This window comes from Labrus mixtus, chromosome 8 (assembly GCF_963584025.1).
Source record: "Labrus mixtus chromosome 8, fLabMix1.1, whole genome shotgun sequence".
NCBI lineage: Eukaryota > Metazoa > Chordata > Actinopteri > Labriformes > Labridae > Labrus > Labrus mixtus.
The window spans coordinates 14,577,865-14,605,837 of NC_083619.1; the positions used below are offsets into that span (position 1 = coordinate 14,577,865).

The 27,973-nt window shown below is 40.8% G+C and overlaps 1 protein-coding gene across 20 annotated transcripts; it reads right to left on the reverse strand.

Annotated features, from left to right (window-relative positions):
• Positions 1 to 685: 685 nt before the first annotated feature.
• Positions 686 to 27,945, reverse strand: mbnl1 (muscleblind-like splicing regulator 1). 20 transcript variants are annotated; one of them, XR_009674016.1, is made up of 11 exons: positions 27,772 to 27,945; positions 13,664 to 13,879; positions 13,250 to 13,471; positions 11,146 to 11,385; positions 10,112 to 10,165; positions 8,179 to 8,332; positions 6,360 to 6,395; positions 5,525 to 5,616; positions 5,091 to 5,128; positions 4,326 to 4,397; positions 686 to 4,121 (listed from the first exon to the last, which is right to left on the reverse strand). XR_009674016.1 is itself a non-coding variant. In XM_061044575.1 (11 exons), exons 1-10 carry the CDS (start codon positions 27,943 to 27,945, stop codon positions 4,341 to 4,343), a joined length of 1,245 nt encoding a protein of 414 aa, XP_060900558.1. In that variant the 3' UTR covers positions 686 to 4,121; positions 4,326 to 4,340. The 20 variants fall into 20 exon arrangements, 18 of the variants coding, with proteins under 18 accessions (XP_060900558.1, XP_060900555.1, XP_060900554.1 ...); XR_009674015.1 differs by having other exon boundaries at positions 5,091 to 5,146; XM_061044575.1 differs by having other exon boundaries at positions 5,102 to 5,146; positions 13,709 to 13,879.
• Positions 27,946 to 27,973: the final 28 nt, after the last annotated feature.

A 27,973-nucleotide genomic window follows, 5' to 3' on the forward strand; every position in this document is an offset into this window, starting at 1 on the left:
ATCATGTTTTGCACTTAAAATTCTGCACCATGTACATGATGATAACAAGTACAAATACTATATTAATCAATGGCAAACTGAATTATGGATACCCATTGATCTTTATTGATGATTTTATTATCTTATTTCTTCATCTTTTGTATTTGTACTTGTTTTAGGAAACCATTAATCAGCCCATTTATGAGCAAAAGAAGGTTCTTTGTGTTGTATGGAAAAAAAATGTTCAACTTTTTACGATAAGATATAGGAGCAGCTGATATAGATAATGTCATCAGAATGTAACCGGTGGGAGCCATGTGGAGTGCATGTAGGCTTCATCATACTTTACTATAATCAGTCCTGACCCAGATATTGCACACAATCTAAATATAATTGCAATGAGCACTATTCATTTGACATTGCACCTCTGTCATACACGAGGGTCTCTCTGTGGAGCTGCTCCAGTCTTTCTGACTCTGAACCCTCAAGGTAACAAAGTGTTGTTAAGGGTGAAGTTAAGGAAACATCTCATACTCTGACCTAGATGTTATTGATATGAAATAGACCAACAGGTTGTGTGAATGAAATGCTTTCATGTTGACCGACAAGATAAAACAGATAGGAGGATTTGTAAGTGGCATTAACTTACATGGATCAAATATAAGTGTGAGTAAAATGAACACACGACGCAGTGATCACAACACTGTTGCATGAGCAAATCAAATATTGTTTTATTCAGATTTTTTTTCATCCATACAGCAAGAGTCAATTATGGCAACAATAAAATGTGCATAAACAAATCTGAAGTCAGAATAGTACATTATTGTGTGGCAACTGTTAGCAAATACATAACTGGTGGTTGCACTTACAAGTGAAAAGCAGTCAAAGCGTTCGTGTGCCCTCAGCAGGGAAGAAAAACCTCGGTTACAGTCGGCATATGACTGAACATCTGGTTTGGAGAAAAAAATGGTGCTTTGGTTCTGTAGCGACTTAACAGCAGCCTCGAGTCACAAACACGTTGAACGGTGACTTGTTACATTCATTTGAAAAGACTAAGTTTGCCAAACAAGCATTTGGTGTGTTGAGCCTTCTCCTGCTGAGAGCACAGATATGATAGCAACAACATATTCCTGTGAGTCAGAGTCGACTGTTATTATCTGTCTATGAGAAAGTATCCGGGGTGGATGAGTGCTAATATTTGATCTCTGTTTAAATAAAATGATTGCTTGGAAAATGATCTTTTCACACAAGAGTAAGATGACTTGTTTCTGAAGTATTATTTCTCCCCACTGTGGATGTTATCTACTGTACGTATACTTGATAAAAAATAAACATATTACTGTGTATTTTGTATTCTGAATGTGTTTATCTTTCTTTACATATCTATGCAGTACTGTACTTTAACATGCAGTCAAATCAAACTATAATAGAATATAAACTTTGATAGTTGAATGTATCATCTGTACCATGGGAGCAGCAATACTGCATGACCAAGTCCAACAAATGCTAAATGGACTTCACTGGATGTGTGATCCTACAAGAGGGATGGAGTAAGCATGACACAGGGATATATACTTCCCTGCAACATTCCCTGGCAAAACTAGCCTCTGAAAAAATAAAGAAAGTCAAAAAGCGCATATAGCTTTCTCTGAATGCATTGGCCAAGAAACTAGTGCCCTTCTTTGCAAGCAATTTTTTTTTTAGCTGGTCTTCTAATTTAAGAATTTTAAATTAATCTAGCAAAATTCCTTATAATTATAGATCTTTTTTTATTCAAAATAATATCTCAATATGATACACATTTTTTTCTCTGTTCATTTGACTATATACAGAAGTGCAAAAAGTCAACCTTCGTCCTTTAGGTTAGAACTCATGTCTGCAGCATTTGGTACTCCTCATATCCGGAGAAGTATCTGCTTTCTCGCTCCTAATCTCACATCCAAACACCCGTCAATCTCACTGCTCGTTTTGGCCTGACATTCAGGGCAAACTTAAGAAATATTCAAACAAAAGTACATATCTTCTTGAAATGGATACAGTAGAAAATAATTTTTACTCTAAAACATGGCAAATTTATAATATAATACAATATATTTTAAAACATGATCAAGGAAACCTTAAGTTGGTTAAAACATTAGTTGTTGTTTTTTTTTGTCTACTCAGAGATGCTGCTGTGGCACCAAATGAATTGATCTTATTCCTTGTATCAAAAACAAAACTCTTTATCAACAAAATTAACTGATAATGTAACATTAACTGAAAAAAGACATCCAGCTATATGAATAATGTGAATATTTCAAACTGACTCAACACATTATCATTTATATGGTTTGAAAAAGTTATGAATGTCATACTACCTCAAAATCTACAACGGCTATATCATTGTTGTCAAGTAATATATAGTAAGGCAAAAAATAAAGAAAAAAAAAATCTACAACTACATACCTCAAATCGACTCAAATCCTAAGTAGTACATAACACATGAAATTTAAGAGAGTAATTGTTACTTTAACATCGATAGAAGATCAAAAAAGATCATATGCGGCATGTGAGAGAACTATAAAACATCATTGGTGTTCTTTACCTGCATGGTGATTGAAAGTACATTGATTGGGCTAAGGCCCATTAATTGTAATCTAAGGCTTTGTTAGGTATGTTACAATCGGTAAAGACATACTACACACCTTTATGAAAACAGAAACAATAAGTGATCATAAAACGGGCAAATGAATGAAGATGATAAACATGTTTCCTTAATTGTTTCAGCCTTTTGAGAGATGCTGCTGTAATCATTCGTGAACACGACTGGGAGAAAAAGTGTGCTTTGGTTTCTGTCGTCAGATCTACAGGTGAATGAAATACACACAGAGAAAGTGTTGTATCTCCTCAAAAGTAAAAGTTCACTGAGGATGGCTTGTGAAATTCAAACGGGGTGAGCAGACAAACAATCAGTCAAGTGCACACGTGGTTAAAATGACCTAATAGACCTTTGGGTCTGTTGTTTTAAAATTCCCATCAACGCAATGCTCAACAGTGCTTCTTGGAGACACAGTTCGAGAGTTACTCCTCTTTAAAAGAGGGGGAACACACAGTCAATCGAAGCTACACCCTCTACCAGGCTTTAGAGTCAATGGACTTCTTAATCCCAACAAGCATGAACAACACTACTCTCTGAAAAGAGGTATGACAAACTTTAGAAAAACCCTCCATTTTTGATTTAAAAGAAAAAAAACATTAAAAAAAAGGCACAAAAACCCACTTCTAAAACTGATTGATTAGAGAAACAAAGTAAAAGAGTAAAAAAAAACAAAAAAAAACACTCACAATGGAGATTCTGAAACAAAACATTACAAAAAGAGCCATACAAAACTTGAACCTTCGGTAAACAAATAACACTGCTGAGATAACACTCTGGTTTTAGCTGTATGGCCTTGATGGCACATGATAAGGTGAGGAGAAAAAAAAAAAGCTAGCCTGGCTGTGCTTTCAAGGTACACAGGTATGTTGGTTTAACCAGAACATTCATATGTCCAAGACCCTCATTTCAACATCTAGTTTCACTAGTAGCCGTAAAAACACAATACTGTACATGCCTAATTCTTTTGGCCAACAAAATTCCTGTTTAAATCGTTGTGCCTTTCACTTTTGTATTCAAATTCAAGGTGCATGTTTGCATTTCACATGTAAACTATGAAATATGGCTATCAATTAAAATAATAATAATAAAGCAGAACGAATAAAAAAAAAAAAAAGGGAAAGAAAAATCTTGGTCTACTAACGTACCAGCACTGGATGTTGCTTTGTGCAACCACGCTCTTGACCCTCTGTGCATGCAGTGATGAGAATAATTTAGAACTAATTGAGTGCTTTGTTTTAGTCAGAGACAGAGGTGTAATGTTTCACACACTGACCGCGGCACCAAGATATCCTCCTCTCTCGGCTGGACGTTGAATTTGACTAAAAAAATGTGTCTATGCGGGAAGATGGCACCAATCACGTGTTGCACCCTTGATGTTGACTCGTGTGATGAGACCAGAGATGGCAGACCCTTCTCTTCGCCCCGCTGCTTGACATTCTGAAGGTTATGTACATAAAGGCTGAACTCTTTTGGCTTGGACGGTGCCAGCACACATTCGCTTGATCTGAAAGATATAACCGATTTCACATTTAGTAAGTAATAAGTAAAGTGAGTAAATGATGCTACAGAGAGAGAGAGAGAGAGAGACAGAAATGACTGTTACAAGTTGTGTTTTATGTGCACGACCTTAAACCAGAGCTAAATGGATGCACATAACATCGACTTTGTAATGAATAGAGAGAATGTGAGGATTGAAAAAGGAACTCACTGTTCTTGAGAGGAACTACATTTGAGTCAAATACTTGTGACTACTCAGATGATCTGCAGATATTATTGGAATCTGTGGGAAATAAAAAAAAACAGACCAAGAGATCAAAGAGATAATCCCAAACTGAGAATACTAAAAGTGGAAGTTAGCCGACAGCAAAATCACAATGCAGCAACATCTGTTCATATTAAGATGAGTTAATCAATGAAAAAGCGTAGATGACAAGGTAGAAAAGCATCATAGCTAAAGTTTCATTCCAATGTGAGATGTCAATAAGAATTAACAGACACTCCTGGACAGCAGGGAGGGGGAGAGGGGGCTTGATAGGAAAGGAGAGATGAGGGGGTCAACGGGAAACTGTCAGTGAGGTGACTCCCCCATGCAAATCTAAGTCCTCCATGTTGTTGACCTGCACACAACAATAAAATGAGAACTGGCCCTGGATCTTGACGGTTAACATGACGCTTCATCCTATCAGATGTTTCTTCACTGGCATTATGACACTATGCAATGTAGCTGACAAATTACATTGGACAGAAATGAAATCAGAATGTAGCACATCTTCATTCAGTCTGTTTTAAAAACCTTTCCCTGATTTGAATCATGAATGTGTTCGACTTTGTAACAGCTATGCTTTAGGTGCTGGAAGCAGCAGCGAAAAAAGAAAAATGTAAATGAAAAGCCAAGCACGAAAGGGCACAGATAGCGACTGTGGCACAAGCTGTGCAAATGGCTCTTTTTAAAATGTAAAAAAACAACAACTACCTCATACATACCAATTGCATGTATTCGTTGGTAGTCAACTTTGATAAGGAAGAGTCCTCAAAATGGGAAAGGACAAGAATCGAGGTTACAATGAGGACAAACATTAAATGCAATACAGTGTGATAAGATAAACTGGGAGACATGTGAACATTGTTTATAGGTAAAATGAAGGACATTGCCTCAGAACTTTTGATATCATTAATATGTGTACACATGTTGGACTCTTGTGTAGGCCAACAAGAAGGAGTACTGCCTCTAACCCAACCCACGCCTAGCTGTAAGACACAAGCATTCCCAGATCCTCCATGTGCATTTAGAGTGATCGATAGATAGAGAGAGAGAGAGAGAGAGAGAGAGAGAGACAGAGAGAGAGACAGAGAGAGAGAGAGAGAGAGAGAGAGCGAGAGACAGGGTGAGGCGGTAGAGGTGCAAACCTGATTGGTGGAGGCGGTTGCAAAGGGAACGCTTGTGGCAGATGAGGTGGCTGCAGACACAGTGGCTGGATTACCACCGTGCATCATGGGAACTTTTTTTGGAGGGAAAATCATGTAAGCAAAAATTCACAGAGGTGCAGTGTAGCCACATACATACAACAGGCAAATGAGGGAAGGAGGAGGAGAAGAGAGGGAGGAGGAGGGTGAATTCGATTTAACTGGATCCCTTTCTTCTCTCTGCCGTCACAGATAAGAGGTCTTGTGATTTGAGAACTTGATGTGACACAGTAACGCAGCAGCAGAAGCACTGACTCACTATTGTAAGTAGTAAAATATCAACTTAGTACTCTCTTGGTAAACACCAGATAAGAGCTTCATTTTTGAAAGTTCCAAAAATACGACTCATTAAGGCAGAGAAGACAAGAAGAAGGTTATAATTGAACTCCCTCTGTGTTTTAAAAGGTTTTAGTGGGTGTCAGGTAAGTTCAGCCAAAAGCCAAGTTAAGAACGAGTATGAGCACAAGAGTGGTCAAGTGATATACAGTAGGTGTACATAGAGATACAGACATAATCAAGGTCTTTCACATTAATACTATGAAAAATAACAGCTGGCATAGAGCTCATATAGAACATTTAAATGTCATAAAATTTGTTTTTCTGTCTGTTGACTCTTGCCTATGCTCTAATATTTCAGAAAATGTATACACACAACATGATCAAATCAAAATGAGTCTTTTGGGGTACAAGACAGTACATTTCAGGATTGTATTTTGGATGGGGTGTGAGTCACAGACATGAGGTAACAGGTAACTGAAGAAGGAAAGCTGGAACCTACCAACGCCGGCTGCAGGTGTCATGCACAATATTGAGCCTGCCCATCATGCAGTGCAACAGGAAGTGGATTGGATAGGGGAGAGAAATCAAAACAGGCCCATCACAAGGTTTTCGTTAGAGTGAGGGGAGAGATAAGGTGGGAAGAAAGGTTAATATCTCTTGGACACAGTCATCAGTGATTGGAATAAACGGCGAAGTGGTGAACGCATCATAAAGCAATCTTGATGAATCAAATCAGAGTGTGAATCTGAACTTTTGTCTCAAGAGCAATGCATATACACGTGTACTACAACAAGAGTGTTAGTGCGACTGTGATTGTAACAATTACCATATTTTATACACACTCTAGACAGAAGTGAGGAGAACAGCAGATGTAAAGAAGCCAGACTTTGCAGCTTGCTGCCAATCTGAGGCGTACTGTAAAGAACCATAACCACCCGGGGGCCCCTTCCTCCCAGCCCAAGCCAAAGCCCCAGCAGTGGTAATATGAGTGATCACACCAAGGACACTTTCATTTGACAAACATGTAACTTGTTACAAGTTAGGCAGTTCTGTTCTTTTTCTTACAAACATCCATGCCTTCCTCATTCAGCCTGCAGGGGATAGACCAGTGGTTCTCAAACTGTTTTACCTCCTGTTATATTTCCTTTTGCAGCCAGACACCCTCGAACCAGAGAATAATATATTTGGTAGAAAATAGGCATATAAAAAGAGACAACACATCATTAGCCATCAGTACTTTGCTTACTTAACAACTTTTGCTTTAACACACAAAGCCTGAGGAGGGTTTCTGACCAGCTTTAAATCTTATTCCACCTCACACTGATGGTATTAAGTTGTATTTTGATTTATTTAGGGATTTATTTTTATCCCTTATTCAAAGAGGACAGTGGATCGTGAAGGAGAGAGTGGGCAATGACATGCAGAAAAGGAGCCGCAGGTCGGACTTGGACACAGGTTTGCCCGCTTCGAGTACTAACGCTTCCGTACAAGGGGTTTGCGACCTTACCGCTAGGCCATCAGCACCCCACACTTCTGGTATTTTGTATGCTGTGTTTTTCACTCTGACTTTTCAGATGTTCTGCTGTAACATTCATTCAGCAGGTCAATACTATAAACGCTCAAATGTAAAAAAAAAAAAACGAGGCGACCAAGTATAAACTTTACATGATTGCGTTTCCTGTGACAGTTGAAAAGAAATGTCTTGCATTGAATATATCAATATTTGATGAAAAATGTGTTTATTCTAAAAAATGTCAAACTACTAATAAATAACTATGTTAGAAATAATGCATTTTTTTTAATTCATGTTTAAAACTCTTAAGTCCCCATCTGCAGTTCTCTAAAGTACCCTCACTTTGAGAAACACTGTTTTAGATTGAGCAGGTAACTATTTATTGATTGATTGATTAAGGTTGGATGCCCATTAGTTATTACCGCAGTAACAACTCCTTTTCCTGAGGTCCTTACAAAAGGGGTTATGTACTCATATTAAGGCAATTAGTGAAAGACAGACAATTGAACCCATCCTTACTCCTAGTGGCCATGCAATGCCATACAAAGCACAATGCGTACATTTGTTGAAGCATTTTTAGCTTTTATACAGCATATGAATGTTCTACCTCACTGGCTTTACATGAAATCTTAAGGTTTTATTCTAGTTCCTAGTAAGTTTCTTCTATGAATAATCCACACCGGAGCTGCTCTGTGCTGCTATCTACCACGTCGCTTCACCCAAGCCAAGCAGGAGCCATGTTAGGCTGATCCTTGCCTCCGCCGGGTGTTCAGAGCTCTAGTGATGCTTTCTTTGGGATTCCTACCTGATGGGAGGAAAGCAGCCTGCTGCTGAAACTGCATGTTGGCCAGGGCCTGTTGGTACTGGAGCATGCCGGTGTTAAACATGGCAGAGGCTCCGTTTGCCTTCTCCATGGCTGCCCGCTTTGGCATGGGAGCCATGACACTAGGGGCGATGCCCTGCCCAGCCAGACAGAGGGGGTGGGGGGGGGCAGTGAGAAAGAAAATAAACAGAGATAGAAAAAGAAAGAGAGAGAGGTGCGTGGAGAGAGAGAGAGAGAGAGAGAGAGGGTGTGTTGGAAAGAGGCAAAAAACGGGAAAGAAAACAAAAAAAGTACATACGTTAGAGGACACAGAAACAGCATAAGAACATCCTTGTGTATACAACAACAACAACAACAACATCATCATATCATCAGTAGCAAGCAAGCAGCAGTCTGACACAAGTACTACACAAGCAGGAGCATGGTGCTTACTGGAGCGACTGGCTAACAAGCATTCATATATACATCATTATAACAAGACGCTGATTGGATCATTAACTTTGTACTCTTAGGGCTGACTAAAGGCATATGCAAGCATTAACTATTAAAACAATAATGCTGTTGCTAACAAAAGGTGGAACAGGTAGGAAGCACAGAGAGAGGGAGGCTGCACTGCTAGCTCCATGATAAACTATGTAAGCCATGTTTAAGTGATGGTTCACTCTCAGACAAGAGTCAAAAATGGTCTCACGCCAAGGGACAGAAGGAGGGTCATCGAAAAGTATTTTTCAGGCATCAATAATTACAACAACAAAATTCTCTGTGAGTTCATTAAGTCCTTGCATGAGGCCATCCTTGAGGTCTGAATATCCGTGAAAAGATTTGATGATGGAGTGAACAATCATTTGAACTGTAATCATCTGTTATGGTGGGATCACTCGTGTATGGATTTAAAGACTGTTCCTCTTGGCCCCACCTTTATCCATTATCTGACATGCACTAGTAACAGAGACATGCACACATTTGATTGAGCTGCTCCACAACACTGACCACTGACTTGGACGTAAGACTGAAGCCATGGCACCGTTAAAGAAGCTCTACTTCCCTAGCCCTCGCTGACTTTTGTTAAATAGGCTATAGGTGATGAACTGATTGCGGCTCCTTGAAACAAAATTCCACATTTGAATTTGTGTTTGAAAAAGGGCTGTCAGCATTAACTAGTTAATCGCAATTAATTAAGGCTTTGAAATGAATGCACTTTTTCTTGTCGCAAATTAATGGCATGCTGTTTTGTCCCTTTAGGAGCACAGTGGATAAGCCTCCGCAGTGTCTCCCTGTAGTCGCAGTGATGGAAAAGAACAACTTCTCATTTCACTTTAAAAACTCTCAGACAGCTCAAATGACTCAGAAGTTATAACGACCTCATGACATCAAACATTGCACTTTAACACTGTGCTTCGCTGTTTACATTTAGTTTCTGATTCGTAACAAGTTCCTTTTCCCGTGGTTAACCTTCAACTTACCAGAAGGTCCTCACTTTATTTCAAAATAAAAGCAGGGTTGAATTCAAACAGCAAGTCAAGTACTCACACCTGAATACAGTACAAAAATTAAAAATCAGAGACTAACAGTTTTTATTTTTAAATGCAAAATAATGTCATTTCAAACAGGGGATTAAAAATGTTATTAATCGCGATTAACTATTGAAATTCAGTGATTAATCACAATCATAAATTTTAATCGTTTGACAGCCCTAGAACTTGCACATGAAGATAACCGTTTGGTGTTGGATGAACCTAAATTCAGAGAGCCACAATCATTTGATCACAGGCAGTAATAATGACAGATCAACAGGAGGAAAAGACAGACATTGCACTGAGACAACGACAAACAAAAATAGCGAGGTATCTTTGGTTAAACATACTGCTCTACAACAAAGCCACATGCCAAGCTAAAAGGTGAAAGGTCATAGTACCAGGTCAAAGGTTGCGTCGAGGGGTCGCTTCAGTGATTTGACAGCCGACTGAGTCTTAATTAGCAGGCAGCGAGCACATGATGGCAATGGGCCAATGGGGTTCAAGCGCATTAACATAAACCAGCAAGCAGAGGTGCATCATGGGGGCAGCAGTGCAGTTTGGGTATAGGTGAGAAAAAACAAAAACAAATAAAAAAACAAATCATTGGAATGCAATATACAAGGGGAAAACAGGACTAAGGCATGCACAGTGTGAACACTAGCTCTACTGCTGGACAGTTAAACAATCATCAATGATAACTACCATCTACATTAGTCACCGTCACAAAACCATGGATGAATATAGTGATGAGAATATTACACGATCATTGCTGTAAAGCGAGTCTCACTGATCAAATTCAACAGGAAAATTATCCGAAAGAATAATTCACAGGTTTCTGTTTCACTGTGCACATCATAGTCAGTGTCACATACAACGCTTCACTGCCTGGCTTCTTCAATAAGAGCATGTAGGAAACACTGTGTGGCTGCACTATTATTCAAAGGTGCTGTTACTGAGAGACAGGACTGAAAGCGCAATGAATCCTTTTTTTTAATAATGTCAAGAGGAAGAGAAGTAATAGAGAGGAAGCACAGAAACAAAGGTGTGACAAACAAGACCAGGCCATCAGAAAGAGAGAGATATAGAGAGGGGGGAACTAGCTCTCTGTTTGTGGTCTTTGATGACATGTAAAAGGAACAGACAATCTATAAACAGAAATGCCAATGATAATGTACTATTGTCTGATTCCTTTATTCATATCATCTGGTTGGGAGCAGATTGGACCTAAACCAACTAGCTGACCTTTGAAATTTGACCTTGTAAAAGCAGAACTGGAAAAAAAAAAGCTTCCAGAAAGATGAGACACTTCACAAACACAGAAATTGAATATTTCTTATTGCCTGATTTTAAATGAAGAGAGCCCTTGAATACAAAAACTCATTTTGTGTCGTGTGTGTGACTGAGTGTGACCTTGCGTGTACAGACTGCTCACCATGGCCGCGGCGGCTGTGGCCTGGTTCACCTGGTGCTGGGTAGCCTTAATTTTGGCTTGTAGGTGGGCTGGCGGATGGAAGTACTTGCACTTTTCCCGGGAGCAGCGACCCTTGATGTAGTCCATGCACACGGTGACTGTGTTGTCATTGTTGTCGATCATGGTGCTGTCCGATGGGTGGGCAAAGCGACAGTCGTTCTCCCCCCGAGAGCAGTTGCCCCTCTGATATTCCCGACACACCTGGAAATGAAATGACAGCGAAACAAATGATGAGAAAATGTAGCTGCCTACAAACAAATCATGTAGCCAAACAACAGTTCCAAGCAAAGACGTTCTTCTTCGAGTATTCGCGTCCTGATTAAGAACATATCAAGTAAGACTCATAGAGCTTTGACTTTCACTTTGCAAAGGGTGTGTAGCTCAAACATCCATTACACTTAAAAATGCACAAGACCTGCAGTTTAATAAATAGATGAAATGCTTTGCTTCCAGGCCTTCCTCATTTTGAACAGCCTTTCACTCTAAAGATAAGGTCTGTAGATATCTACGGCATTCTTCCCGTTTAAACAAAACTATTAATTTCCTATAAAAATATTACACTAAAAAGTTTGATGCTTTGGAACAGCTATTTCACTTTTTACCCAACTAACCCAACACGATAAACCCAATAAAGAACTGTTACATGTTTGTCACAGTGGAAGTCTCACGGCATGTTTAAAAAATCTACATGTGAGACACCAGAGGGCAGCACCTTCTTTCAAAAAAGAGGTACCATGCGCACATGGGTATTCTCAAAGATAATCTGAAGACATTTCTCTCCAGTTTTCTTTTGATTGTAAGGACTTCACCTGGCACACTGACCCTACATGACCCTTTTATGAATGTAAATGAACTGTTCTTAACTGTTTTTATTATTATTTCTATTGTGTTGTTGTTCTTACCTGTTTTGTTCATAAATGTTTTAATGCCGTTTTTTAAGAACTTGAGATTTGTTCTAAACGTAAAGTGTTTCATAAATTAAATGTATTATTACTATTATCACTACTACTATCACTTACTAATATAATTTCTTATCTGCTTTACACTCTCCTGTTCTGAGTAAACAAAGCCGTTCACTCTCCTGATGTTATTTAAGAGGAGACAAAATCCCAACATGTACGCTCTGCTACAAGGCTTTTGAAAACCACTTTTTGATGAACTGCTAAACATTTATGGGTTTTTTGTGTGTTTATGTTATTCTTTATTTTTGTGAGATACACCAAAGAATAATCAACAAGGAAATTAAGTATTGAAATATTGCAGATATTTCCAGCAGCAAAAACACAGTTTCATGTAGTCAGAGAACAAAGACTTCTTTCTAAGCTGAACAGCACCGGCCACAGTAGAGGAGGAAGATGCAGTCATTTGTCTGCTGACAGTAGCCTTGAACGACCAGAATGCAATGCTGCCGCAGCAAATGTTTTGCTTTGAGCAGTGAGAGTTTTTTTTTTTTTTTAATTTGACCGGAAAGAATGTGTTCATTTGATGCTGCTTTACTATCACTGCTGCTATGGAAATCATTACCGCTCTTCCCACTGAAAATGATATTCAACAAGTTCAGGCTAATCTCTTGTGCTTGATTAATTCCATTTTGAGCTGTACAAAAGTACAAAGTGTACTGGAACTAAACTAGGCAGAGTAAGAGCGGGTTGATGCATTAACAGTATACATTTAATTACAAACTAACTCTTGACTGCACTCTACATCATGACCTGAAACTATATTACAGTTTATGTACTTCAGACGGTTTTTATTTTGATCTACCTCTTTAAATTAGCTTTCACTTTCCATAGGGTACTTGCTATTAATATTTAAATGACCTCTTTTCATAAACAGTTTATGTAAGTCCAATGAAGAATTCTGTTATTTGTGGCTTGTTAAACCTCTGTTTACAACACTTGTCTTGTTTACAGGCACATTACCATCATGTTTTACTCCCCTCCTACTGAGAAAGAAAATCATCACGAGTTTATTAGAAGTCTCCTGGACTTCTTTGGGAGGAGTGTGTTGATTCTATGCAACATAATGCACCAAAAACAACTTTATTTCTCAGTCTGTAAGTTACCTCGAGTCTGTCTGTTCTCAGCAGTTTCTGGGCTGCAGCAGCGGCAGCGTTGGGGACTTGGCTGATGGTTGGGCTGGAGGCCATGAGGACAGGGGTGCTGGACATGATCTCTTGGGGCATCAGGCCGGGTGACATAGGGCTCAGGTAGGGATTAAAGGCAGCAGCTGCAGCTGCTGCCGCACTGGCGTTTGTAGCCAGGCCTGGTGTAACCGAGAACATGGGCTGGACAAAAACAAAATAAAATTAGAGGGATGAAATAACTGTGGATAAAATGTTCATGTAAACTATAAAGTAGGAGTTATTTGAATAACAAAGGAGAGGGACTGACAGAGAGATAAATCAGAATGATCAAAGTGCTGCACTGAGAGTGAGGGAGCTGTATATGCGTGAGCCTTCACATGGATGCCATCTCACCATTAACTGTAGCTGTGGTGTGTTCATACGTGTGTGTCCTCTCACCATAGGTGGTAGCTGCGTGCCGGGCATCATAGCGTTCGCAAGCTGCATCTGCTGGGCCAGCATGGCCATGTTCTTCTGCTGGATCAGGTTGTTCCTGCCATTGATCTCAAGCTGGGTCTTTAGGTGGGCAGGAGGGTGCAGGTACTTGCAGTTCTCCCTGGAGCAACGGCCCTGAAGAAAGAAACAGAGTCAGATTAATGTATGGACTGTATGCCAGGCTAAATCACACAGGAAATGGTATCTGTGCAATTCATACGTGTAAGAACAACTGGGGTAAAGTTCCTTTAGGTATATCCTGGAAACAGAACCTCAAAGGCTCCATCCCTCCTTTCAGTTTCTGCCATCTGGCAGACGCTACAAAGTCCCTCTGGACCAGAAAAACACCTACAAAAAATACTTACATGACTCCATCAGTCTATGTCATCACTCAAAGCAGAAAAAACAACATTTTGAGCAGTGAAAATTTCATCAGCACAGACATGATTTTTTTTTTTTGTGAAACATTATATCATCAAAAACGGTGCATGGCTGGTATGGATGGATACGCCCAATGACAGCATGCTACCTTGTTTATAGCAAGCACAATGTCAGACACTCATTAGGTCTGGGCTCAGTCACTAATTGTTAACAACTTGCTATTTTTGTCATTCCCAGCAGGGACATGTCTCTCTGTGTGTGTGTGTGTGTGTGTGTGTGTGTGTGCTTCGCTCAAGAAGTCATGACTGACACTGTGGTGTTGCTGTCCAGACGTTCAGCTTAGCTACATGTTCAACCAACACTATAAATACTGTCCGCTCATATGATCCTTATATATCGTATCAGCAGTCATCCGGAGGTCAAAGTCTTCCGATAATTATCTCAGACAGAGATTCCTTGTAGCTGCTAGCTCTGAGTCTGGATAGGAGTAGTTTAAGGAGAAGTACGACACACACACACACACACACACACACACACACTGATGCATGCACGGTAGGGTCATGCTCCTGTAACAGGTGGCAGCAGGACGTCACTTCAACGCGCACGGACCAGTCCAGAGTTTACGCAGGATGTGTATTTACTTTCAGCCCTTTGGCACAGCTGACGTTGGCGGACTGTGCTCTGTCCTCGCTGACAGAGCTTTCCCCACTGGGATTCATCTCTGTACCCCGTCATGACTTCACCCCCCCCTCCCCCAGCTCCTTCACTTTCAGCGACACCAGAGCACCAGACAGGTGCAGGGAAAGGAGGGGATGGAAGGACACTTAAATGGCAGAGGGGGCTTTTTTTAAGATATATTGTCTTGTCCACTTGTCTGAGAATGCTATCATAAGTTCCCTTTGGGGTTCCTTTTAAAATGTTTGCAGATTGTGTTGCAAACAGGAAAGTGACAACACTATAGAAAGGATCGAAGGGGATTACAACCATGTTTCCTCTCTACAATGTCACTGATACTGCTTCAATATAAAGGGGATGAATATAAATAAAGACATTTTAAAGTGTTTCCATATACAATCTAATGTAGAGAGCTAACTGTGGATGTATGAAGGAAGGTTTAGGTCTACTTTTTAAAGTTTGATTTAATGATCAAAGCACAAGCAAACAGATAAACATACAGCAATTAAAGCACCATAACTAGATTGAATACATATTAGTAATATGTGATACAGCTTCAGATCATCAATTATACATAAACACTAGGGAAAATGTCTGTTTTTGTAATGTATGGAATTAAAAAAACTGTTTATTAAACAATTATTTATGTTTCTTAAGAGGTCATTGAATTTAGGTATCAAAAGAAAATTCAACAGAACTTCATGCTGAGGGGAGGTTTGAACGTAAACTGAGCTGGCATTCTCAAAGATTCTGACACCGACAACACTCAGAGGTGTGTGTGTGTGTGTGTGTGTGTGTGTGTGTGTGTGTGTGTGTGTGTGTGTGTGTGTGTGTGTGTGTGTGTGTGTGTGTGTGTTCGTTTTGGGGAAAGTGTGCTGTGCGTGTGCGTGTGTGAGGAGTTGAAAGCATGTTTTAATAGCACTCATTCAGAGAGTGACAATGGCATGCAGCAAGGGGGGGGATGAGGGTGTGTTGAGAGGTGTGTGTGTGTGTGTGTGTGTGTGTGTGTGTGTGTGTGTGTGTGTGTGTGTGTGTGGGTGTGTGTGTGCAGAGGGGGCAGCAAAGGCATGAGGGATCATGTTGCGTTCACCCAACATGAACCTGTCTGTCGACCCCTGGATTAACGGTGGGGTGTATGAAAATGTGTATTAAGTTTGATAGGTTATGTTTGAGGTAGCAACATGAGGGTTTGACTTTGGCTTACTTCAAATGCCATTTTGTCATATCATGCGAAAAACAAACAGAAAAAAGCCATCAACCACTATTGGCAGACATTTGGAATAAAAAATGGGCTCCCAGAAGAGGAAACTTCAGAGAGAGAGAGAGAGAGAGAGAGAGAGAGAGAGAGAGAGAGAGAGAGAGAGAACTCTCTATAGTGAGAGCTGCGTAAGGGAAATTGTAGAACTTGCAGAAGAAGTGATTCGTGTGGGTCATCACATGCAGAGAGGGAGGTGAGAGAGAAATGGAGATGCAGGCAGTGACGAGAAGGAGAAAGACAACACTCTTTTAGTTACATGTTCGTGGCTTTTATTGTGACATAAGGGGCCTTGAGGCACGGCTAGAGACCGTGTCCACGGTAACAAAGCAGCCAGACACTCCTGCTCCAACAACAAAGTGATTCCTTGAACCTTCTTGCTTGCATATTCAGAAACTACGGAAAATACTACACAAGCGGCCAGACCTGAGAGCAACCACTTTTGCAAGAGTAGCCCTCTCTGTGCCATGGTCTTTTTTTCTGTGCTGTGATACCATCTTTAACATTTCTGACCTGCCGTGTCAACAAAGATTCAGACCTGGAGGAGATACTTAACATCTCACTAAACCCAAACATTCGTAAAGGATAGTCCAGACTTTTTTGTAGCATGAGGTTCTTTTTGATAGTGAGTGTAGAACAGATAACAGCCAGCAGGGACCCTGTTTGGTGAAGCAGGCACGCAGACGCTAAGCTTTGCAGAGCAGTACATGGAACTGTGGAAAACAGTAACTTTAATACTCAAAGTCCTACTCTCAAGGAGTATCAATTAAAGACTTAGAATATAGTTTTGAATATTCCCCTGTGACAGCCATTTACATGTACAGTAGTACCATTATTTTCTGTCCATTAAAACAACTTTTAACACCCTTCTTAAGAAATGCAAACTGACTGTATAAGTATCCAGTAAATGATTTAAATCGTAGCGCATTCTAGATTAAGTATTTAGTTCAGTATTTTCTTTTCTTCATGCCTTTAGATTACCAATTTGTAGGTGATGTATCACAAAATATAAACTTATAATAACTTCTTTTTACAAGTGTTTCAACTGAAGCCAAATACTACCAAGCCAACTTTCTTTAAAAATACAATACGAAGTCCTGTTGTTGTATTGCCAACTCTCCAGCAAAGCGAGCCTTGTTTTTCCCACTCCTGCTGCCAGCTGAACTTCCCCTGCCTTCTTGTAACGTTAGTCGACATTGTGTTTTGTATTATTACGCGGGGTGGTGGTGGTGGTGGAGGTGGTGGAGGAGGGGTTGTGTTTCTCCTGGTGAGATCAGTCTTACCAAACTCCAGGCCAAACAGGGAAACAATAATCCTACTGCTACCGTACATGTCTGATGGAGGATAAGTTGTAATAACATGTCCCACCCTGATCGCCCCCCCCTCCCTTCTAACTCTCATCCACACTCCTTGCCTTTGTCACTGTGTGGGATTTAAACAAACAATGAACCAATGTGTAAAGAATGCAGGGTGGGGCTGCATCCCATCCTTTAAAGGGGAAGAGATGATGCAGGCGGCGAGGTGTTGTGAATTCACATGTGGGTTTGTGTGACGGGTGAAGAGTGATACAGAAGGAAAGGTGAAGAAACCCTGGCTTTTGCTGATGGGTTAGAGACAAACAAAACATAGTAAATCAATGCTTTTGAAGCTCAACAGATTACAGCCCCGTTAATAATGTTAATCAAGCCCTGAATTTTTAAGGGGCAAATCTGCTGCTTTGTTATAATCAATCGGTTCCCATTCTGGGACCCCTTGGCATGCACCAAAGATCTAAGGGAAGGCACGAGACAGGAATGTTTCACCTTTATTTGGTGAGGGTCCTGGGGGTGCGTGGGGCGATGTGGTGTGATGTTATGGCGTGAGCCTTGGTTCTGATGGCTTTTCTGGTGTGACGCTGCTCTATTCTCTACACTGCGTTCCAATGACTTCTGTCTAAACATACACAGAGATGAAAGCCCTTTCTCCTCACACACGCTGTGAATGAAGCTTTGTTTGGACGGAGAGCAGCGGAGACTCAGAGGGCCGGGCCCAGTGGTTGGTCTCTTTGTCTACTGTGTGCTCGAATATGGGTTGAATATGAGATTAAACATTTATAAGTGAGTCAGAAGCTGAGTAGGTACAGATCAGTTCACAGAGCATGCAAACTGAAAATTTCTTAAAAGTCGGTGAACAACACGCTGTTTACTATCATAAATTTACTATATCTGTGGTACACTTTCTAGCATTAAGCTAATGATATATAATTGTTTTTATGGTTTAGTCCACTTTTTGGTACTTAATTCATAATCAATTTTGCATTTATGTTTTTGAAAAGGGTGAACAGCATATCAGAGCTCTATGCAGTCATATGTTTCATTTTTTTGTTGCAGGGGTTCACATTTCTGTATCTAAACATTCACACACACTGATATTGGTTACATCTAGATCTCCCTGGTGGGGCTAAATGTCCACAGTGATCCATGCAGCACAGCTTTGTGGTCAGGGAGTTGATGTGACCAGTGCAGCTTATTGAGATATGAAAGAGGGAGTGTTAATCAATGATAATAGTTGCAATATGCCCCCGGTGACGCATTACCACCACCCTCACAAAACAACAACAGAGAGAAATGGGATTAGAGGCTACAACACAGACCACACACAGAGCGATGAGGTTAGCCACATAAATACAACACGTTTGTGTTGATGGAAAACTTGAGAGGGTTGTAACAGTTTTGGAAAACACAAAATAAATCTTTCGAGCTGGGGATCCAGTCGTCTCAGGTAAGAAAAAAATAGGATGTGCATTAGAGGCTGTAGCAGCAACACAACCCTAGGACACAAACAGACTGACACACACAGCAACCAGTTATTCACACTTGAGAGGGTGTTGGTTCTCAGAAATGCCTCAGGTCAGATGTCACGTACACAAGAGCCCAGGATCCAAACTTAGACCTATTTGACTCAGACCTTTTTCTTATAACGACACCTCCCCTCCCCCTCGTCTATCTTGATATCTCATTCCACACAAACACACTTTCATGTGACTTTATTTGCAGCAGAAGTCTGTCTCGACAGTCTCTGCTCAGAGACTTGTTGCTCCTTCGCTTGTAAAAGCTAACAAGGTTACTTCTGTGCTTTTCATTATCAGTAATAACAGAGCAATCACGCAGGTATCGATTTGAGCCATAGCACTTTATGAAAGCCATCCAGTCCCTCGCAGTGTGAGAGCGTGAGGTGGCCTGGGAACATTCATTTAATCATCACAGTGCCTCTCTTTCCAGTGGGACACAGAGAGAAAATGAGTCATTGAGTAGAAATCACAAGGCTCCAGACCGTGGTGGGGCATCAATAACTGTGCCGTTGTTTCTGAAATGACTGAGGTGTGCTCTTTTCTCAGAGTATGAACGCCTCACGGGCTGAGGATCAAAGCCTGCAAAATCTCCAAATCAACTATTTAGAAACCTAAAAAGGTGAGTAATCTAGTGATCTTGATTTGAATTTCAGATGGTTGCTGCATCAACATCATGATCAGCAAATGTGTATGGTTCCCCGGTGTTCACAGGACTATATGTTTACGGAGGATCTATCATTAAAGTATGTTTAAAGGCAAGGATTAGGCCACCATAACAGTCCCACACAGTTGTAAAAAACTCACACAGATAGAAAAAGGAGAAATAAAGGATAGTGATGGCATACGAAGGAGTAAAAGTGACACAAATAGACATATCATATGACTAAGACATAAAAGTTGTCTTTCCATCTTTATGACATTGTTTTTCTTTTTCATCAGAGTAGCACAGCTTTCCATTGCATCCTAAGATATCAAATGCCAAGAAAAACTGACACGTATGACACTGCTTTTTTCTATTTGATGAAACTTTACATGAACCAGGCGCTTTGTTCTCTCTCTTTCTATCCTCAATACCCGTCCAACATTATGTGCACAGTGTTCATGTCCTAGTTTGGGGACACCTTGTCTTAAGAAACACACCAAAAAAAGCCTCTTCTTTCAAAGGCAGTGTAATAACGACCAGGCAGATGATTTTATTTGCAGTACTAACAGATTCAATCTGGCATGTATTATGCTAATCTGATCTCACAAACTGTAATCCTATCCACAGCTCTAATCCCACTGTCAACTGGCCTAATCCTGTTTAGGGGTGCGATTATCTCCTCCAGCCTTGGCGCTGGCACAGGCTGGATGCTTTCACACACTCTCACACACACACACACACACACACACTCACTCACTCGCTTATTTGCATTTAGGAAGGGAGTTTGCTCCAAATCTTTTTTTTAAACAAATAGTCTCTTGAAAAGTAGGAACTCTACTCGTTTCACAAATTCTCATCATATGTTGATGTCCAACAGTAAAGCTGGACAAAAATCAAATGGAATCTAATTCTTTTCAATTATTCTAAAAGGACAACACAAGTATTTTAACAACATACATGTACTCTCCTTTCCATTTGAATAAAGGACAGCTATTCTGATTTTGATCTAACTTAAATGTGATTGGATACTTTTACCAAGGTTACAACAAATTCTCAACCAAAAGTTATCCAGTTGAACAAGAGATGCTAATTTTAAGATGTATTTAAAAAAAAGTTCTTATCAGTACATTTAACAAAACAGAGCTACATTTAAAAAAAAGATTATGGACCAAAGCTGTTTAGGTCATGCTAAATCAAATGCATTAAGTTATCCTTTAATATAAAGAGAAACATCAAAATGCAACTGGTGCCAGTATTAGTAATACACAGTGTGGAGTACGCAGTGCAGTATAATTAGTGTAATTAGAGACTTGACTAGTTTGTGCATGACAAACAAACCTAATTAGGTCTAACGATAATTGGACTTCAGGTGGTGCAACTGTTTCAGGTCAAAAAACAAGGGCACATGACATATCTGGACCAGCAAAAGTGGAGGCATCATTCGTGAGGACATTTTTAGCTGAATGTAACATAACCAAACTGAATCAAATGTGTACATTTTGTCAAACTAAGGTTTGTATTCTTTTGATTTTGTGATACAAGTTTTGATTCTTTGATGGTGGGCTGTTCACATTACTTCTAATATGTGGCCTGTATCAGACTCCTGTAGGAATCCACATATGAAAGTGTCACAAATCTGATTTAAAAAGATCAGATACCATGAATTGTTTTGTTCACACTGTCTTAAAAAAATCCAGATCTGAGTCACATAAAAGCAAAAAAGTTGGATTCAGGTCATTTTTACCTGCAGTGTGAATGCAGCCAAAGTAATCAAGAACACTACCTCAGGTATTGACAGGCCCAGACACTGAAAGCATAAGAAGGAATGCTCGTTTAAAAAGAAGAAAAAAAACAAGATAGCAGTAGTCGAGCTAGGGGAAAAAACAGATGGATAGCCATCAGGGATGTGTTTCCTTGTTGCCTAACATTCTCATGCCTTTCACAACCTCCAGCGGGCATCTCACCATGCAGCTTCTCTTTCACATTCTGGCATCAACATAAAGATAAGGAGCTGGGTGAACTTGACTGATGGACCTAACAGCTGGCGCGAGGGAGGGGCAAGCGTGAAAAGGTGCTGAGAGACGGAGAGTCTAAGTGAGAAGCTGTGCCCTCAAGCTCCTCTCTCACCTGTCTAATGGGAGGATAATGGCGGAGCTGACTGACTGAATATGAGATTGTTTGCACGTAAGAGCATTAAAAAAGCTTACAACAATGAGAGAGACAGAAGAATGTGTAGTAATAAGAAAAAGCTAGGACACATACAGGACTGAAATTACATTAGGTTTAAAACAAGATCATCTCTTTAGCGTCTGTACAACATTTGATCTTGTGCTGTAATACATTAATGCTAGCTTACTTTATGCTATAAATCCTACAGGAATATATGAATCTAAAAGTGTACGATTATGGCTTTGATCTGTCAGTATTTGGGAATTTGTGACGCAAACAAAACCTCAGGCAATGTCATTTTTTATGGTATGTCTGTATTAAAATGAGAAAGGAAGAGCGACAGAGAGAGAGAAGGAGAGAGAGAGAGAGAGAGGGGGGGGCTAGAAAAGTAATCATTGTATCAGTGGTGATATAAAGGGGCTCAGTGTGATGGAGGGACGGGGACGGCTGACACTGAGAAGAAAAGACAGGCTGTTGTCACTGATCTTCCGTCACATAAGCTAACAGAGAAGACGCACAGCCACGCTGATCCGACGAGGATGCACACACACCGTGGAACGAGCAGCAGACCAAAGGATCTCACTGTGTGTGGTTGTGTCTGTCAGTGTCTTGAGTGTGTGTGGGACCTGGATTAGACTGCTCCAACCAGAAACCTCTCGAGCGTGAAAGTGAGAAAGACGTTCGAATAAACCCATCAACACTGGGAGACAGAGACGTAAAAGATCCCACTTATTGGTATTAAAGCCCTTGGATGTGACTCAGCTGTTATCCAGAGAAACCTGGCCGTTTTAATCAGCTACGAAAAAGACTGAGCACAGCCAAACAGGCGACAATGTGATATGAACAGTCCTCCTCTAGTAAAAGCTAAATCATGTGGATCGCTGAATCCTAGCCGTGGTAATTTAAAGGAGAGAAGATATCCCATTAAAAATCCAATTAGGAGGAAGATTCCATGCATCGACTGCAGAGGAAGAGAAACCCAGTCTTTCTGATTTAAGCAACACTGCAGAATACTGATCAAAGACTAACGCAGAGGGGACGCCGGTGGACTAGTGGTTAGTTTGCGTGCCCCATGTACAGAGGAGAAAAGTTTGTCCTTGTATTAGATCATCACTCTGTGGATAGGTGGCCAATTTCACTTCCTTCTAGATGTGTGTTTTTTGGCTTGCTGTCTTTGCCAAAAAGTCTGCGAGGATCACACGTCTACGAGAGACTCTGGGTTCAACACGCCCGTCTGTGCAAATAAACACGACATTCGAATTGTGTCTCAACGTTGCACAGATCGGTTTAGACGGCCACTGAGTAAGGTTTCGATCTGTTAAAGTTCAAAGTTTAGTTGAACAATTTCAGGTTTATAAAATGTGTAAGAAAAGTGAGCATTTTTTCTGTAACAATAAACACTGTCGCACAAAAGAATCAAATTGTAACAGCATAAGAAAGGATTCAAAATAAAGCTATGCTAAGCTAAATTTAAAAAAAGCACTGTTCCAGCTTTAGTTTTCACAAATTCTTCAATGGCCAAAGAATGACTGCCTGCACATGTCTATGAGCGGTGCGTCTTTTAATGTACTGTGCAGTGTGTGTTGCAGCATTATCAAACACACATTAGCCTTCTGAGCTAACAACCATATGTCTACACACACACACACAGAGATAGAGAGAGAGAGAGAGAGAGAGAAAGAGCATGTCGTCTTGTTGCTTTTACTGCCCAGAGATTGGCTTGATGATTTGTTTGAAATCATAAAAAACACTGTCGACTAGCAACGCTGCTAATATTTACCCCACATGTCTGTCTGCCCAACCACCCCACAATCTGTGTGTGTGTGTGTTTGTGTGCGTTCAACTTGACTGCTCCATGCTCCCACTACAGATAAACATGGCGTCAAAATATGGTCCGCAAAATGAGAGGAGAGAAAGATAGAGATACAGACAGTGAAAGAGTAAGAGAGATAGAGACTGAGAGGGATATATAAGAGGTATTTTACCCGCCCTCTGCTCTGCAGGAATGTAATCTTGGCTTAGAACAGTCTGGTAACACAAAGAAACCTGCTGCACAGTGCTACTATTACAGATATAACACAAACACACTCATGCACACACACATTTAGTCTCTTACTCAGAACTCAGACATGATGACAGTGGGTGTGTCAGGACTGGCAGGTAGACAAAGTACAAGGTCTAAGCTGCATACAGCTTAGCATGTAGTATAAACTGTTCTCTATGGTAGACAGAGACAACTCTTCTTTTTTTACGACCTGTTGGGTGTAAACAAAGACTTGCTGCTGCTTTCGAGTTCAAACAAGGTCATAGCTCTGCGGCCCCCAATAATTCCATTGTTTACTTACGTTTGTATAAGTGTGTGTGTCAATGTGTGAGGGTCTACCAGGGTGTAATGTGAACCATCCTGTCCAGGGATGGGTGTGGCCTGAAGTAAATGAGGCGAAAACCAGACTGAGCGGGACATCAAGTACAGGGAGCAGAACCAAGATGGGAGGAGAATGGAAACAAGCAACGGAGACGAGGACAACAAGTGAAGGAGGAGTGAACTAGAATAGGCTTGCATTAGTTACATGTAGGAGGGTACAGTATTTGAAATGAGCGGGACGTTTACCTCTGTGTGGCCGGGGCTGGTGTTGCAGTTTTATTAACTGTGAGACTATTATTTCAGACTTATTACAGTGTAAACTAATGAGGCAGGCATTAGCTCAACGTCTTCTGAAACCTGATCTGACTTTACTCCAATCTGATAAGAGGGCTGTGGTGAAGCAACACAAGTGATTACAACTACTTTAGTTAAACGTAGGTTACTTCCTAGACATATTATGGTCATTTTGAACACTCCTTCTTAGTCTTAGTTTTTTTTAAAGTCAGAAACAGTGAAGCTCAGAGGAGCACATGCTACATTTCCACCTGTCTCCTCAGGTATCCTGTTTAGGTTTGTATTTAAGCAGATCTAAATATTTAGGTCGAGGTATTAATCTTACAGATTTAGTGTCAGTGTATCATTCCTAACTTGTCTGCTCAGTGATTTATCATTAACAGACAAAGTTGCAAAGCTTATTTTAAATCAGGGAGTTCTGGCAGTCATTATCCTTCTCCAAATATTTACCCCCCTTTGACATAGCTTAGCTGTCTGTGCTGCACGGAGCAGATACACAGGCAACAGAAAAGGCTCCACTCTGAGGATAAGGCCAAGTTTAAGGCTAGCGAACACTCCCACATACACGTGTAATGGACGTGTATGGACAACTGCACACAACAACAACTTAGCTTCAATTCTGTGGCAGGGTTGTTCTGATTGATTATCTTGAGGGTATCTCATCCACATTTGATTACTGTCATGAACAGCTTCCCATGAAAAATTGCAATCAAACTTAAAATGATATTCCCTGCTCTAATTCCCTCAACGTAGACTCTACAAGTGTGGTTTTTGCAGGCACATGTTTTTGTATGAGGCTATGTCTGTGTGTCTGTGTCTGTGTGTGTGTGTGTGTGTGTGTGTGTGTGTGTGTGTGTGTGTGTGTGGACCATGTGAAAAGGAGGCCAAAAAAAGAGAGCAAGAGAGAGAGAGAGTGAAAGAGAGAGAGAGAGAGAGAGGGAAAGAGAGTGTGTGGCTGTTGGAAAAACGCTTGGGTTTGGGTGTGACCCCCTCAACTATGCACTGGTGATCATGTGAGACCTGGTCTAATTATACACCTCTCAAGAAGAAGGCCGATCCTCCCTCATGGGCAGAGAGTGTGTGCACATGTGTTCAAGAGGGTGCAGAGTGTGTGTGTGTGTGTGTGTGTGTGTGTGTGTGTGTGTAGTGAGGGGGTCTAAGGGGTGAAAGACGTGTAATTGAGAGCAAAGTCAGTTCACGTAAGACAGCTAAATTGATAAATTGTACTATTTAAAACACTTGAAGGTGAAAAGGCGAAAGTAAAGTTGGATGTGATTTGACAGCATGTGGGTTTTGAGGCCTGTGTGAGAAAGAAAGCCTTTCCAATCGAATGTTTCTCTTTCATTCGGTTATTATTTAAGGTATTACAGTGTTTCCAAGCTGTATTTGCACTAAGGGAACAACAGCCTTTGCTTCTTGTCCTCCATCCTCTTAAATGTTTTCTCTCTCTCTCTCTCACCCCCTCTAGCTTCCTCCTGCTGTTTCCACTGTGGGTTTTAGAGACCTGCTCTGTTTTTCATTACCAGTGGAAAAATGGGGCAAACAGTTAAAAAAAGTATCAACCATCTCCATTAATACAGGGAGTCCTAGTGGAAAATGAGTCCAATCTACTAAAATAGGCCCCTTGGTTCCTACAAAAAGCCTACATATATTTGCCAGATGACCTTTACCTCAGAAAGACAATTAAACACCACTTTACGTATTGAGATCATTCAGCATCTAAATAAAAGCACTACTGTATTGTCTAAATGTCTTCATGTCCACTATGTATTTAGAGCTATTATATTTCTACAGGGATTCCAGTTTTTTTACATTTTAGGACACCATTTTGCAGTTTTGGCCCAAATGTTGTCCCCAATTAATTTCTGGTATCTGAAAATAAGGCAACATCCCTTAAACAGTACCTGCAGGGACAGGTATAAGCACTAAAGGCATTCACACGATGTATCACAAGTTGTAAACAATCAGACAGTGTATCCGGATTATTTACTGAAAACACATGATCACGTGAACTTGTGTGTCTGTAAACTGCGTAATGTTTTTTTTCTCAGCTTTGACTTACCCTCCTAAGAAGTTCATTAACCTGAAGATTTGTTTGTTTGACCCTGGGAGTTTTTCAATAAAAGTTGAGGAGAATTAAGAAAAGATTTGGGCCTCTTCCAGAATAGGATTGACAGTAAAAAAAACTTAAAAAGAGTCAATATGTCATAACAGTGATTAGATTTAGCACACACACACACATGGACAGGCACTAGCGCAGTGTGAGGAAACTTGGGAAGACTTCAGCTTGGGCTTGAGACAATGTTCCTCTGTCCACATCTGGCCATAAACACTGTTCTGTGAGTCGACTCACACACGCTGTCCTCATCCTAACCCTGCCCCGCTTGAACACTGCCAATGACCACGAGTCACCAATGTCTGCAGGGGCAGAATACAAACAGAAGTGAAAAACACACGCAGCCGAACCTGTGTGTGTGTGTGTGTGTGTGTGTGTGTGTGTGTGTGTGTGTCAATGCTGGAAACTTTGGATTGGGGTCCGCCCATCTCTAGAGATCATGTGCTCCGATAAAAAGACCGATTGTGAAAGAGACAGAGAGAGAGAATGAAGAGAATGAGAACGAAAGAAAATATGTTTGCTTTTCTACCTAAAATATTAAAATGAACGCAAACGTTGACCCAAATCAGCCCCTCGACTTTGCAAGTACAGTATACCCATATAGAAACAACCATACACACAGACACAAACCCCCTCTAACTGCCCCCAGGGCCTTTATACAGGAAGTGGTTTGTCTGACTAAGATCTACACGATGACGCTATCACCTTGTTTCTGTCTAACTGTTGGAACATGTTGTGCTCAGGGCATCCATATGAGTTTGTACATGTGATGGCCTATTAATCTGTGTTTCCTTTACAAAAGCTGGCACACAGCAGTGTTTATCCCTTCTAGAAGGACAGCGCTGAAGTAATGGATACATGCCACAGTGTTTATCTACAGTGTAATCGTTCCGAAACGCGAATGATTCCTGGTATAAAAATAGTGCAGCAAAAACTCGTCAAAACACTTCAGCCTGTTCCACAGTGCAGTGTTACCAATGCCTGACTTCTGCTTCCTGAATCTAAAAAGCTACAACCCCCTCCTTTCCCTCCTCTCAGTACTCTTGATCACATGTTGCAGTCAGCTGACCAGAAATAGGTGGGACCAAGGAGAGCACATGCTGTGTCCAGACAGTGCTCTCGAGCATGATGTACGCTGTGGATAACTCCTGATTCAAGTTTAGAACCAGCTAAATTTCCTCTCTCTTGTCTCGCTTGTCAGACTGAATGTGCTTGTTCTCTTATCAGCGGCTTATCATTTTTTTTTCCAAGATGTGACCCCTAGACTTCCTGTTCACACACCTGCCTCTCGTTTCTTACCTTGAGTGAGTCAAAGCAAGCGATGACCCGTCCATTGTCGATCTGACAGCTCTTGGCCGGATGAGCGAACTTGCACTCCTGGTCTGAGCGAGAGCAAGTGCCCCTCTGGAACTCCCTGCATACCTCGAGTGTCAGCCACTTTGTGTCACGAATATGTGCCATGTTCATTGCCATGGCAACAAGCTGGCGAAAGGTATTCCGA